Source organism: Rhagoletis zephyria, unplaced genomic scaffold (genome assembly GCF_001687245.7).
Source record: "Rhagoletis zephyria isolate East Lansing unplaced genomic scaffold, Rhagoletis_zephyria_1.1 Rzeph_scaffold_00002, whole genome shotgun sequence".
Classification (NCBI taxonomy): Eukaryota; Metazoa; Arthropoda; class Insecta; order Diptera; family Tephritidae; genus Rhagoletis; species Rhagoletis zephyria.
In genome coordinates this window covers 1,199,378-1,214,749 of record NW_016157086.1, presented here as the reverse complement: position 1 = coordinate 1,214,749, position 15,372 = coordinate 1,199,378, and the positions used below count along the sequence as shown (strand labels likewise).

Here is a 15,372-nt window from a genome sequence, read left to right as displayed (position 1 = left end):
TTTTTCATTGGGCGGGGTTTTAACGTGGCGGGACCCAAACCCAGCGCACGCGAAGTTTTACGCCTTCTCACTTTAGCTCGCTCCCAAACGGGTGTTTGGTTGCTACCCAGAGGATACGTGGATATAAATATCCGGACGTTGTGAGCTGCGATTTGAACCGTGCGCACAAGAATCGCTTCTGGCCACTCCCAGGTGAATGGCAGTCAAAAGTTTTCCACTTCTGCGCACGGAACCATCCTCCAAGTTTTCCACTTCTGCGCACGGAACCATCCTCCGTGAGGTTCACACTTTGCAAATACGATGGAGAAGGTTCCTTTTTAAGCTTCCATCTGTTGCCAGCTTTCTGAAAGCGTCAGGAGGAAGGTACACTGAAAACAGCATTGAAACATAAGCGCATCTAGTGAATAACTAGTTTTCTGGATGTGACAATATAGAGCGAGCAGCCAGTCTCGTTACAGTAACTCCTATCGCTTACTAGGTAAACAGTCCAGTAGATGAAATAGTCACAGAAGATGAGTCAGTGTGTGCTATTTACCGCAATACATATGGTATAAATCAACCTCTAAAAAAATTTGCCACAATGACTTTTAACCGACTACTTTTTTTTTAAGTTATTGTGGATCCAAATATTATCCTTAGGATCGACTAATATGAAGTACAAGAACCAAAACGAAAAATGGCACTAAAGATGACACAATGTCGAAACGGTTTGCCTCCAGACAAAAAATGACAATGAATGCCATAAATTCATTCAAAAAAAATAATAAAAAAATAAAAAACATCATACTCCTACCTTGTCGGAGGCATTAACAATCAAAAAGGAAACGAGGTATTTTTAGGGTGGGCAGGGAAACAGAGCAGAGACGAGGTTCTAATCTACGCAGAAGGCTCCAAAATACGTCATGTAACAGTATCGATAATTTTTTCTTAGAAACTTGCCTTCCCAGATTACTGGTACGTACCCAAGGCTAGGGTAAGCAATTGACAAGGCGGCGAAGTTGGTTCAAATTATCGAATTGGATCCATCAGAACTTACCTTTTATACGAACACTCATGCTGCTATCAAGACCTTGGCTCTGGATCGGGAACAAATAACTCGATATACGTTAAAAAAATGCCGATGATCCCAATAAACTCTTCCGAGAGCTTATAGTCAATCTATTTTTGGTCCCACAGACGAGTGGGCGAGAAAAGATCTGAGGTAGGATTATGGAAGTTTTCCAAGCCTCTCAAAACCGAAAGATCGGTTTCCATTACAGTATTGAAGGTTTACTGAACCTAGGCTACATATTTAGACGCCAGGTTCGAAGCCCTACGTAAGGACCTCTGTATACGCTATACTCGTAAATAAGGAAGAGATCATTCAATTCATACAGCACTTCCTATGTGAGTGCCCCAAAATCCTGAGAAAACTCCGCAAACTGCTAGGTGAGCCATTTTTTGAGAGTTTAGTCCGCTTAGGCAAAACTCCATTAAGGATTCTATTAGGTATCGCCTGTAAATCGGGATGGTTTAAAGGCAAACAGGAACATCTCTGAATTCTGTCGTGGGAATCACAACCGGCCTGCCCCGCATCCGCATTAACTCTTCAACTGGAGCAGCACGTTGAACCTAGCCTAACCATGTATCCTTTAACATATCATATCAGAGTAAAAAAAGTTTGAATCCGAAAATCAAATATTCGCGTAAAGCAGTACCGAAAATCGCCCGTAAATTTCTTAACAAAAATACATTGATTCTAAATATCAACTTAGCCGGTAATTTGAGAAAAAATTAGTATGAAATTCATCGAGCCAAAAACAAGGTGGAAAATACTTATTCTGAAAAATTCAATCGGTTTCCTAAAGAATGTCTGTCAAAAGTTCATTTAAATAAACGGTATTATTTCCATTTTTTACAGCATATGTTTATTGCTGGATATAATATTTTCACATTTGCTGAAATGACAACAAATTATTAGCATTGTGTTTCTACAAAATATTATTTTTATGAAAGATGCAAATTTGGTACTATATATGGACTAGTGAAATAATTGATTAGGATGAGCTCAGCATTTCATAAAATTCCAACAACTACTCAAATTGGTCGTACGAATATGAATGCATACATACTAATAGTTAATTACATCAGCTTTTGAAGGTGGTAATAAATATTTATAGATTTCCAAAGTAAAATTAATTTGGTAAAATTTTTATTTTTTATAGTTAAATAACAATAACATGACTAATTGTACATTAAGGCGCATCACTCTCCATAAGAAAAATCGGCATGCTTTTCCATAAAATTTGTAAACTTTGTTATGCATATTTTAAAACTACTGCTAAAATATATGGGAAAATATTAAGATTCCCATAAGCTTTACCGATTTGAAAATACTTCTGAAAATTGAGTTTTTTTGTAAATAAAATTAGTTTTTAAAAATATTTTTCCCACAGAAATGATCTCGGATGATAGAAGAGTTTAGACTAAAAGAGTCTGCCTAAAAATATTTAAAAATTTTCTTACCCTATTAAGCTGGCATTTCAGGGTACTATTTTATATATATACAAGAAAAATTTGAAAGTTAGGGGGGGCTCGAGCACCCCCCTGCCCCTACCTGGCTACGCCCATACATAATGTATGTATGTATTTATGTACATATCTATATAATTTTTGCTTTTCGAATCATTTGTATTCCAATTTGTACACAGATAATGCTTAAAAACCCAAACAAAACTTGAACTCGAGGTTATAACAACGCAGTTGATGCAGTGAAAATAGATAGATAAGGGCAACGCAGAGACTAATCGACTCGACTATTTTGCGAATATGTATATGTTTGCATTTCAGTGAGCAGCTCATTTCTATTAGTTTTTCAGCCAATAGCCAAAGATACTTTTCTATTTCTATAAATTGGTATATTTTTATTTTTGCCAGCCTGTTTTGAGATTGCCTATTCCCTTTACCAAATGNGAGTGGCCCCACCGAAGCTCCCTCTCTTTCTGCCGTGACCCAAGGCTCCACTCGGATTGGTTACCGCATCTCGCACATGGGTTGCTCACGTTGCCCAGAGTGCGCGAACGAGGACGCAAGAGTCGGGATTGAGTATAGCCATGCAACTGTAACTGCATACCCAGCGCAATGACTATACCCCATTGCACTCCAATGATTGTTTAAGTACTTAAAAATGTTGAAGTTTAAATATGGCTTCACGATCTTTCTCAGAGGTCTTTAGAAAATAGCATACTGGATTGACAGGTATTAACCAAATACTAACCTTCTAGATCTTGCTTGTCCCTATACACTAACGTGTTACTTTCCATACCGCGCCTAGTGAAAACTCGTCATTAGTAATGTAATATTTAGCTCTAAGACAAAGGATGCAATTCCTTCCTAGACCAAGCATTGAAAGATATAGTAAGATACGTTTGATTCTATTAGAATAGCAGACACTTTTTTGGCTTTCATCTCCTTAATAGAAATTCTTCGAAAATCTTGGTAAAAAATGTCCCACAAAATTTTCTGTTTCATTTTAAAGAAACCATGTTTTTCGTGGATTATGGATTTTATGTTACTCAATTGGCATAATCAGCACTCTTCTCCTCTGATGCCGTTAGGGAAGAATGGAAGTTAACGAAAACAGCGTCCAGCTCAACATCTATTCATTTCAGTGGGTCCTACTGGGCACTGAGGTCTTAATCTATTCTTTCAAAATTCTAGATCTACGCAAGTGGTTTGAAGCATAGGATCGAAACATGCGAAAATTCAGCGCTCTAGAAAGGCATCAGTAGGTCTGCAATGGCCTCGAGCTACTTTGTTCTTGTCCTTCCATGATATCAATATGAAATGTGAAAGCACTGTATTCCAAATCCTTGGATTTCTGTATTGGATTTTTCTATGTATATGATCAATCAGGTTGAACAAACATGCAAATTTCCAAAAATAAATATTTTTCAATGTTCAATTGCTTGCTCTATGCTATGTACTACTTTCTTCAAGCATCAATGTTTTGGTTTTTTTCTAAAATTTTCGTCTCAATAACTAGCAGTGCAAAAGTAAGAGTCTAGCAGCAGTGATTTATGCATGTTTGCTACATGTGAATGGAGTATAATCGAAAGAGGAAATTTAAAAATGTTTAAATGCTGAAGAAAGTGTGTGTATTAAGTAAAGAGTACTTACATTTGGAGCTGTCTGCGTGTTTGAACATTTTTAGCAGCGAAAAATTAGAGAAATTTATTTAGTATTATGAAGGTATAAAAAGAGTTTCAGAAAATGTTAAGAAATAGGTGGAAATGTGTTTAAATATGAGCACATGTGTTTTCAGATAAATTTTGCAGTGGCTGGGAGAAGGGAAAATTCAACAAATTCTGTAGGATGTAAGGAATCGCTTTAATAAAATTTGTGACATCTTATATACATATATAAGAATAACACTAAGACGACCGTTGGTGTAAATAGAGTGTTATAAATTGTTTAAATTGTTTTTATGAAAATATAGCAGTGGTAAATAATTTTTAAACATAATTTTTCTCTCCTCATACCACAAGAAAAAAACATATTTTCTTTGCTAGAAATAGCAATAAAAAATGTGTACGTATGAAATACTCAGAAATCCTTTGTTATTTTGTGCACATTGAAGCTTTTTTCTTCGCCGATGAGAACGTTCGTCTTTAAAAATGTATTTTAAAACAAAATTTTATAGCCGCGCGTGAGCGTAAAGCAATAAAAACGCTTCTTTTTAAATTTTTTTGCACAGTCACTGCGTGATGAGTGTAAATTTGCCAGTGAATGCCGTTTTTGTGAGCTTTTTTATGGAGACGACTAGTGCTTCCTCATTTTTTATGTGCCAAGTAAAGACTGGCCTATAGAGTGTGGATATTACTTTTTTTTTAATTCGTTTAATAAATATATTTACTTATATTTTACTTTCATTTGGTTTTTCAAAAATACACTATTTCTTAAGCCTTAATTGCCTAAACGTTTTTTGATATTGGTAATAAAGAAAAATTATATTTACAACACAACTAAAAACATATTTCTTACTTGTAAAATTTTTTTTATAAATTTTAAATTTTTTACTAATAAAATACCGAAATACCCATCTGTTTTTAATTTTAAAAGTATTTAGATTATAACTTTTTTATTTCACTTGATAGAAAACTTCTTATTTTACTTGATAGGAAACTTCGTGTACTTAATTTTTAAATTTGTTTAGTTATTTTGTTTTTTTTTTAGTTTCTTTTTTTTTTGTTATATTACGTATTTAGTTGGTTTTGATGCCCATTATTTTTTATTTTTTATCATTAATTTTACTTTGTTTTATACAGCTTTATATTATTTTTTATTTTTTTTTTATTTTGTGTTGACATCTGATTTCATCTTATTTCACTTAATTCTTTTTTTCATTTTTTACCTTATTTTTTTATTATTTTTTTTTCAATTTTCTTTATAAATTCTTTATTTTGTTTTTTTTTTACTCAACTTATTTTAATTTTTTTATTTTTTTATTTTTTATCTGTTAAATTTTTAATTTTACTCTATTTTTATCTGTTCTTTTTCATATAACTTTATTTTATTTTTTTTTTTTATTTCATTTGACCTAATGTCTTTTTTATTTTATTACTACGCTAAACCAGCAGGAACGGAAATTTTGTCTAAGGGCCGGTTACTCAATGTCTGGATAACAGTAACATCATTATCGACGTGACGCTCGAAGTGTTTTCCATTGTATAGCGACTTCAGCAACCCATATTTTTTAAACGAGAAGACATCGAAGTTTACAAGTATGTATATACATATGAATGTGAATATGCATAAAAATGTCTAAAAATTTTATCAACGGAAAATATAATAAATTTTATAATTCTGGTTGAAAAAACGCAACTTTTTTTGGAGATGTACCCTAATGCATAAGCACAGTCAGTGTCAAAATTTAGTATATACATTGTTCTACGTAATATAGGTAATACATAATCACAATTATTTTCATTAAAATTTTTTTCAGTCATTTTTTTTTATGAAAATATAGTTCATTCTATAACATAAACCATAGAAATCAAAGTTTCACACTTATATAAACTTACAAAAATTTTATCGAGATTTCAAACGTTTTAGTACAACAAATTGCAGGTTTCAAGTCGTTAAAAATCCGTTGATTTTTTAGAATTTTTTTGTGGGGGCGTTGAGCATTTGCTTCCATAAAACGCACGATCAAAATTTATTTTTATATGCAGGAAAATGCGCAACACCCTCCACAAAAAAAATGAATGGACTACAAAACTGCATAGTGATAATAGATTAATGTAAATATTATATTAGAACAATGTGTACTAACCTTTGACTCTGACTGTATGTACTCTGTAGATAAGTAATTTTCTAAAGTGGAGTAATGAACTGTATGAGTCAGATATCTAAATCAACAATTGTTTCAGAAATTATATATTTCTTCCACCCCCAATTATCAATTTCTACCAAAGTTTTTGTTTATTATTTCTACTCGAATTTCTTTCAAATTTAACCATGTATGTATGTATATTAAGCATGAGTATTTTTATACATATCCGCATTTTACATACTAAGTAGCTCACACCTCTGCACTCATAAAATAGCAAATTAAATATTTATTAAATTCCTGGAATTCTTGTAAACAAAAAATATTTTGCGTCTGGTTTACAGATTTTCACACATTCATGCGTATAATTTTGTACACATGTGTTGTACATAGGTATGTATATATGTATGTACGAGTATAGTGCTACATACGTACATAAATCACACACCGGCATGTGCACGCGCCTTATATGCATTTTTTTCACCTCTTACTCATAGCATATTCAGTGAAATGCTCACGAAAAAATGTAGCTAAAAAAAATATTTTTTTTTATTCTAATTTTTTTTATTGGGACGTTCGCAAGCTTTTTCAATGTATTCTATTTTCAATATTTAGTTTTTATGGACACGTAAAAACACAAACGATTTTCAATTAATATTTTTAGCTAATCGTTTCGACAACGAAAATATTTCAAAGCGTTTGTAATGGAATTTACAAACCAAAGTCCGCAACAACATTTCAAACGATCATAAAATATTTATCTACTAATTATTGGAGCAAAAAAAATAATAATTTTGTATAAATGGATGCGTGCTAGAAATGCGCAATTAAAGCAGCAAAGCAAATGGAATAATCGAATACCAACAAATTTTATAGGAAAGGCGAAACGTGGAAAATTAAAAAAAGCGGGAAAACGTTTGAATTATTTATTTGAAAACTTGCGTTCGAAATATTTTTTTTTGTAATTTTCTTCCTGTTTTGGGCTATGACAACAAAAAGTTATGTTTTACTATAAGCATTTAGAAAAACACATTTCGTCAAATGGAAAAAAATTACAAGCGCTAACAAATTTTACGTTAAATTGTATAGGTAAGTATGTTTGTACATATATCGTACAAACAAAAAAATTTCGCCATACACCCCTAAGTGTCTAAATATTTTTGCGCGGCGATTTTGAAAAAAAAAATTTTTTGCCCGACCTTCTTACATTTTTGTTGACACCAACATTCGACGACAAATTTTTGTTTTAATTGTTCTACTGGAAAAGTCAAAAGACTTCCTTAGCAAAAGTTTAATGATTTTTTCTGAGCTTTAATTTTCTGATATTAGGGTGGTACGCTAGGGTGATAACAACTGAGATCTGGTGGATAAGTACTAGAGCGGGTAACTTGTGATCAATGAACTTTGAAACGAAAATAATTCTCGTCCAGACAAGAATACCGATACATAAATCTTTAAGATTCGGCTGCAAGTGGCGAACATATGCAATGTTCGGCAAAAAAAACAAAATTNTATGCTGGAACCTAGTACTACATATTACCATATTTCGGGCCCCGGCGAAGTCGATCAGCCTCAGTCCGTTATCGGACGTTTCGTCGTGGAGGCTGAATTTTCCGACAGTGGCGCCAAAGATCCCTTCCTTGCCCACCTTGGCATTAAAATCGCCAAGCACGATTTTGACATCGTGTCGGGGGCAGCGCTCATATGTACGTTCCAAGCGCTCATAGAAGAGATCCTTGGACGCCTCATCCTTCTCATCCGTCGGGGGTATGTACATATGCGCATTAGGGTGCTCCAAAAATATTTGTGAAATGCAAAACCGAATTTCTATGCTCTAACCCCTAGTATTGCTCTATACCGAAAAAATATACCCCTATTTTTTATTTTTAAATCAAAATATATTTAGAGGTCGCTCAAAGCGCTCAAAGTTTTCCATGTATTTTCTATAGGAAAAACAACTTTTCGTAGAAATTGTATAGAATTCTTGAAAATCAATATTTTTAGATCGGAAAACCCTGCTTCTCTTCAGTAGATTCCCAATAATAATACCAAATTACTTAATTGACCATTTTTGTATAGCAACTTTATTTTATAGGTCCGCCAAAAACACCAGAAAATGCAATGGGAGGACCAAAAAAATTTAAGTATTAAAAAATGTCTAAATAAACAGTTGTGTATTATTATTGGAAGTCTCCTGAAGATAACCAGAGTTTCCCGATCGAAATATATTGATTTTTAAAAATTCGACTCCATTTCTACGAAAAGTGGTTTTTTCCCGTAGAAAATACATAAAAAGCTTTTAGCGCTTTGATTTAAATATTTTTTTCTAATTCAAAATAAAAATAAGGGTATATTTTCTCGACATAGAGCAATCCAAGGGTACCACCCTAATGTCCATTCACAGTACATACCTACAACAATTGTAAGCCAATATTTTTTATCTTTTTTACTAGCCACGTGCGCGCCTTTTTAAGGGCCAATTTCACAATGCGTAGTTAACTCAGAATCGGGAGTTAACTACAGAATTTTGTACTGAAAATCTCTAGTTAACTGTCGACTCTGAGTTAACTACGCACTGTGATATTGGCCCTAAGTGGCCCGAAATTTTATAGACAAAATAAATCAATTTTCCTTTTCTCTTAAAGCCACTTGCCGAAGGCCTAAATATTTAGTTTGGGTTCCTTTCCTTTTGTAAGAAAATTCTTCTATGTATGTATAGCATATGTATGTATGTTTGCAAAGAATTTTCTTATGCAAATCACACGCAGCCGTTGGGTAAACTTATTATAACTGTGTCGAATGATATATCCAATTTTTAAAACAAATTTCGCAATTCGTTGGCAGGCCGCACAACCTTGAAATTTTTAATAGCATCCAATTCGCTCGGATTTTGTACGTTGCGTGGGTGATGAGTGAAAATCGGAAAAATTAAAAAATTTGAAAAAAAATAAAAATTTGCGCCAAAAGCGGGGAAAATTAAAAACTCGAAAATGTTGATAGGAAATCAATATGCCGAACAAACTGTTGGCTAATATTTCAAAAATAAGTACCTATTTCAATATTTCAAAAAAAAAATCTGCATACCTAAAATTGTTCAAAAAAATTCAAAAAAGAATTTATTTAATTTTTGTGAAAATTTTTTTATGGCATTTAAAAAGTTTTCTTGTGCAATTTTTTTTTTTCTTTTTGAGAAACTTATAATTGTTTTTAACCAGTTTTGATTATGTAATATTTGTCATTTTAGAAAATTGCATAACTCTGGCGCAGTTTAAGTGTGGATACTGTAGCGGATTTAACTTTTACTTATCCAGACTCGACCACGATATACGCAATATATGCCCGGCTTAAGGCACTCCGTAAGACACGAACCACCAGTTAATTTTCCTCTATAAACTCACTCACCGCGTCGAAAGAGCGAGATTCCCTGGCCTACCGTTAGTTGAGCTCGACCGCAACGATTGGGAAAATAGCAGATTTAGACAGAGCTTAGGAGTATCGCTACAACAGAATCTCAAAGATTACCAATTTTTTCATATTTTTTATATAGCTGATGACCCTATTTAAATATTTCTGCATTAAATGCGCTTACTATTTAGATAGTCATATTGCATTATTTTGGTTCTTGTAACGGGTGATTTTTTTGAGGTTAGGATTTTCATGCATTAGTATTTGACAGATCACGTGGGATTTCAGACATGGTGTCAAAGAGAAAGATGCTCAGTATGCTTTGACATTTCATCATGAATAGACTTACTAACGAGCAACGCTTGCAAATCATTGAATTTTATTACCAAAATCAGTGTTCGGTTCGCTTTACGTCCGATTTATGGTCTACATAATCGACCAAGTGAGCAAACAATTAATGCGATTGTGACCAAGTTTCGCACTCAGTTTACTTTATTGGACATTAAACCAACCACACGAATGCGTACAGTGCGTACAGAAGAGAATATTGCGTCTGTTTCTGAGAGTGTTGCTGAAGACCGTGAAATGTCGATTCGTCGCCGTTCGCAGCAATTGGGTTTGCGAAACACATTTCGAACCGAACACTGATTTTGGTAATAAAATTCAATGATTTGCAAGCGTTGCTCGTTAGTAAGTCTATTCATGATGAAATGTCAAAGCATACTGAGCATCTTTCTCTTTGACACCATGTCTGAAATCCCACGTGATCTGTCAAATACTAATGCATGAAAATCCTAACCTCAAAAAAATCACCCGTTAGTTTCTATTTTAAAGTGACTAAAATTTCTCACAGCGCAATATTCGTAGAATCGCTAACTACAAAGGGTCAAATTTAAGAAACCGTTCTATGTGTGTATTCTTTACGAGTTCAAAGAAAAAAAAGTATTAATAAAAATATTTCAAATCAATTATTCAGTTCGAAACTTTCTGGCGCTCGCTATGGTCGATGACTTCTGCTGCGCTTTATGAAGGCGGACATTTGGACAACACTTTGATGTGCGTCTTCTTTTATTTCTATTATATTGCTGCAATTGCCCATTACTACAATTGGACGTGAACGAAATGTTCAATATTTTTTGTTTGTTTGTTTATTCTTTTTAAAGAATATTTCGAAATTCCATTATAAATTGCTTTTGAAGTGGTATTAGTACGCATTAAGCGCCTGAGGGTGTGGCAATTATGTATTGGTTTGAAGCATTTGTGGCATAAGACATAGTGTGTGTGTTTTGTTTTTGTACATAGGAACGCAATTAGTTCTTAAAAGCCTTTCACTCTGCCACTTTATATCTACATAATTCATAAAGCGCCTCAATGGGGTACATATGCAACTAAGCAAAGTTATATCACTTCAGCCGTTCATTTCAGCTGCCGCATTGAGGCCGTTGACGATATTAAGCCATTACAAATAATTTCGACACTTTGGATATAATTAAGTATGTTTTCCTGTTCGCCTGGTAACCCACATACAAAGAAGTGACAAAAGTTGACGATATAACACTGACTATGACTTTATAAGGTAACCGAGTACAAGCTACAAGGTTTGCACACACCAGACTTATGAAGATCTCCTTGCAAAATTTCAGGTGCCCAGACGATAGAGTACCGCCTGCTGCTCTGAAAATTTATTTCCATGCAAGAATCTCCTTAAGACGGGAATGGAAAAGGGGTCTAGTCGTGAACCTATATCCTGACTCAGGGACCATATTCAGTGACGGGCAAAACTATAACATGGTGTAACACTTTTTACTTCAGCCATCGCTATCTTTCCAAGTTCTAACAACTTTCATACTTGAAGTCCTTGAAGTACGTGAAGTCCTGATTCGAAACCACCTTGCCTCGGACCTTCCCTCGGATAGGGAAAGTTCATTTAATTTACACAAGTTCAACAGACTTTGAACGATACATCCACTGCGATTTTTTTTCTACGAAATCGAATTGAAAAGCTGAGAATTATGATGATACAAATCTGTTGGTATTTCTTGAATTTTCCCCAGTTATATATGAAATTAAAACAATTGATTCTGTTGGTTTTTGCTGCTGAATGAACTATGCATATTTTTTATAAAAAAAGAAGAAAAATTTGGTATGGAAAACATAAATAAATAAAATTGTCAAAACGTTTGGATATTCATATTTTTAAAGCTGACTGTAAGTACAAGCTCAGTTAAAAAATATCTTAAGGGTATTCTCGCAGTCTTGCAAAGCCCTGCACGGTGCACGGATTGCACGAATTGCAAAGCTGTTCCCGTTTTGCCAGAAGTGTAGATTTATCTTCAAAATTAAGATATTTTTCATAAATAATCACAAAAATTGTCACATGAAGATAACTACAACAAAATAAAACTCCATACAAAATTCTTCACAGTGAAGATATCTGGCAAAACTTAAAGATTTACTTTTTTTGGGCTAGTAGGCAACAAATTTTTCCTTTTTGTCATCAATTTACTGCTGCACATGCGAGGGTAGGACAGGTAGAATTCTATTGTCAAATATGGAAAGGAAAAAATTAAACGTTGAACTGTGCACACTGTATACTCTGTGGTTTTTGGTAGTTGGCATTGGTAGGCGAGGGGACAACAAACTTTTGGTTTTTATAACCAATTCACGTTGCAGGACATGTAAATATTAATATTAATTTTTATGAAGATGTTTTTCACTTAGTTTTGCCTGTCAAAATTCGTGCTCAAAGTCGGCGTTATGAATTTCCACAAGTTACAAATGATGGATCGATATTTGTTGAAGTAAAAAGGTAAGTAATTTTGGTTTCTAAATTTAAATTAACAAATTAAATTTTCTATAATTAGCTTTATAGAAACATCATCATCATTATCCAATAGCGAGGATGAATGCAAAGATCCGGAGAGTGCTTATTCTCAAATAAATTTGAACAAAACAAAAATTCGTATTAAGCTGGAAACCACCACCTTAAGTGGTATTCTTTATGTAGAGAATTATTTAAAAAAGTTTTTTTTTTAATTAAATGTGTTATGACTTTGTATAACAAATAAAATTTTAATAAACAAATTTTTGTTTTTGTTTTTTGTTATAAAATTTTCAATAAAGATATTTCTAGAGAAAAAAATTGTTTCCAGCTTCAGTAACCTTTTTATAATTATTTTAAGATTTAATCATGACCTGGAAGACAAAATTTGTCTGGCAACACTGCGTGCCAGGCCTTTCCAAGACTCCGAGAATACCTCTATTATATATAATATATTATTTGCTCCTATCATCAACAACTCACTTACTTTATTCAGTCATACAATTCTCATACGTGAATAATTTATTGAACTTTTTTATTTTATGATTTTCATTCGCACAGTACTTTTTGACTTTCTTTTATTACGCATTATTTTTTTAATATTTTCGCTGTTTTTATTTTATATCACCACTAACTAGTGGTCGAATAAAAATGAAGTCATACATCACGAACAAATCAACAACGACAGTCGTCATCGATCCAAACAAACGGGCGAGCGAATATTTGCCCACCAGTTTTTTTTTCTGCTCGCAAAGGGGTTAACACCTCTCAGCTAATACTAAAGTTTGCTACTTTTGTTGTTTTCGATTTAATGTTTGCTAAGCAGTTGCCACAAATGATGACATAATACAGTACNAAATAGTAAAATCGGCTAAAAACGGCTAACTTTTTTTTTCAAACCGGCTAACAAATCGGCTGCCGGCTAGATCGAATTTTCTCCGGCTAGTTGCTATCAATACCGGCTAAATCTAGCCGGAAAACGGCTAAAATGGCAACGCTGTACAGAATATGAGCAAAGCAGAAATGAACTGGGAGAAAAGTGTTGGGAGAGAGAGCGCAAAGCGAAGAGTATGATTGTGTGTGTGAAAGGATGAGGAAGTGCTAGTTGATGGTACATCCTTGAAATGAGCAAACAAAGTGAAACACTAGCAGCTACAAAAAGTGAATTGTGGCAGAAAATGGCAACAACAATAGCAAACATTTAAGAGAGAAACCCCCAATAAAATCGAGAGCAGCAAAAAAATACAAGTTGCAAGAAAATTGCAAAAGTGTTGTGAAATTGCTAACAAAATAAGCAATACGCCAAGTAGTAAGGACTAACTGCAATGCAGTAAAGGGCAGGCATCCGTACTAGGATCTACATATGTATGTATGAATGTTTATATGTACATATGTACATATACTATATATGTACTTGCAATTATTTCTGTTTATGTGCCAAATACAAATTGACCTCGCCTGTCGGCCTGCTAGCCAACCACATGGAAGTGAATTTATACATTTGTTTAATTCTTTATATAAATAAAAGTACAAATGCAAGCATACATGCAAACATATATGGACATACATACATATGTACATAAGTTGCAACTGCGCGAAATTGTTATTGTTTTTTTTTTTACTTTTGTTGCTATTGTTGCAATAGATGTATTCGGCATGTGCGACATGTTGCAGGTGCCGTTGGCAATTGATGATACATGATGACTAATACACTATGAAAAATTTTACTGAGTGTAAACGTGTGTAGGTGTGCGCAATAGTACCAGATAATGGATTTAACAAGGATTTTTGGCAAAAAAAAAATTATTGAAATTCCCTATTCTTTGTGTCAAAAATGGGTTTCACACCCGTAATCTGAAAATTTTTTAAAATCGTGTATGTTAAGTACGTATTTTAAAAACTATAATTATGCAGGGATTAATATCAAGATTTTTATTTTTAGATAAATGCAAAATCGTTATTTTTTTAGGTCAAATCAATCGATAGTTTTCGATCAAAAATAAACGTTATTTTGGATTTTTTATTCATTGGGGGCTACGTTTTTATGGCCGATATAAATCTCTTATTATCAAAAAAAGAATAAATCTGAAAACAATGGTTATAATATGATCAAAAAAATTAAAACTGAAAATATCGGTAAAAAATTTATCGGAAAATAAAAATCATAAAATAAGGGTAAATTTGACAGGAAAAATATAAATCCAATTTTAACGGTTAAATGATTTTTATTATTAAGATAATAGCCGTTACGTTCGCTGTAGTTTATTTTTATTTTATTCATTCTTTTTTTTTGGTTATTTAGGAAAATGGTCTTCAGCGTTTTCCTGATCAGTTGGTATTTAGACATACGTACATATACATTTGTATATTTTACGAGACTTATTTACATATTTATATTTTTTATTCATTTTAATTTCGTATGCTATTTTTTTATTCTTTATTATATTTTTGTATACTTTTTTAAGTCTTATTTTGCTTTTATTTTATTATGTTTTAATTCATGTCGGTTTAATTCAGTTTCCTTCCTTATACTAGTTCTTTTTTTGATATTTTTAGTTTTCTTTTTTCATACGTTTTTATTTCACTTAATTTAATTTAATTTAACTTAATTTAATTTAATTTAATTTAATTTAATTTAATTTAATTTATTTTATTTCATTTCAATTCATTTCAATTCATTTCAATTCATTTCATTTCATTTCATTTCATTACATTTCATTTCATTTCATTTCATTTCTTTCATTTCGTTTCATTTCATTTCGTTTCATTTCGTTTCATTTCATTTCATTTCATTTTATTTTATTTTATTTTATTTTATTTTATTTTACTTTATTTT

At 32.6% G+C, this 15,372-nt stretch overlaps 1 protein-coding gene across 2 annotated transcripts in view; it reads right to left on the bottom strand.

The window, feature by feature from the left end:
* The window catches only part of LOC108366955 (KNR4/SMI1 homolog), a 60,108-nt gene that overhangs the window by 41,997 nt on the left and 2,739 nt on the right, over positions 1-15,372 (bottom strand). The window contains exon 2 of one of the 2 annotated variants that reach the window (XM_017621494.1): positions 4,159-4,170. The exons of the other annotated variant lie outside the window; for it this stretch is intronic. Coding sequence (XP_017476983.1) covers positions 4,159-4,170 — 12 coding nt within the window. The remainder of the gene's footprint in view (positions 1-4,158; positions 4,171-15,372) is intronic. 2 annotated transcript variants of the gene reach the window in all.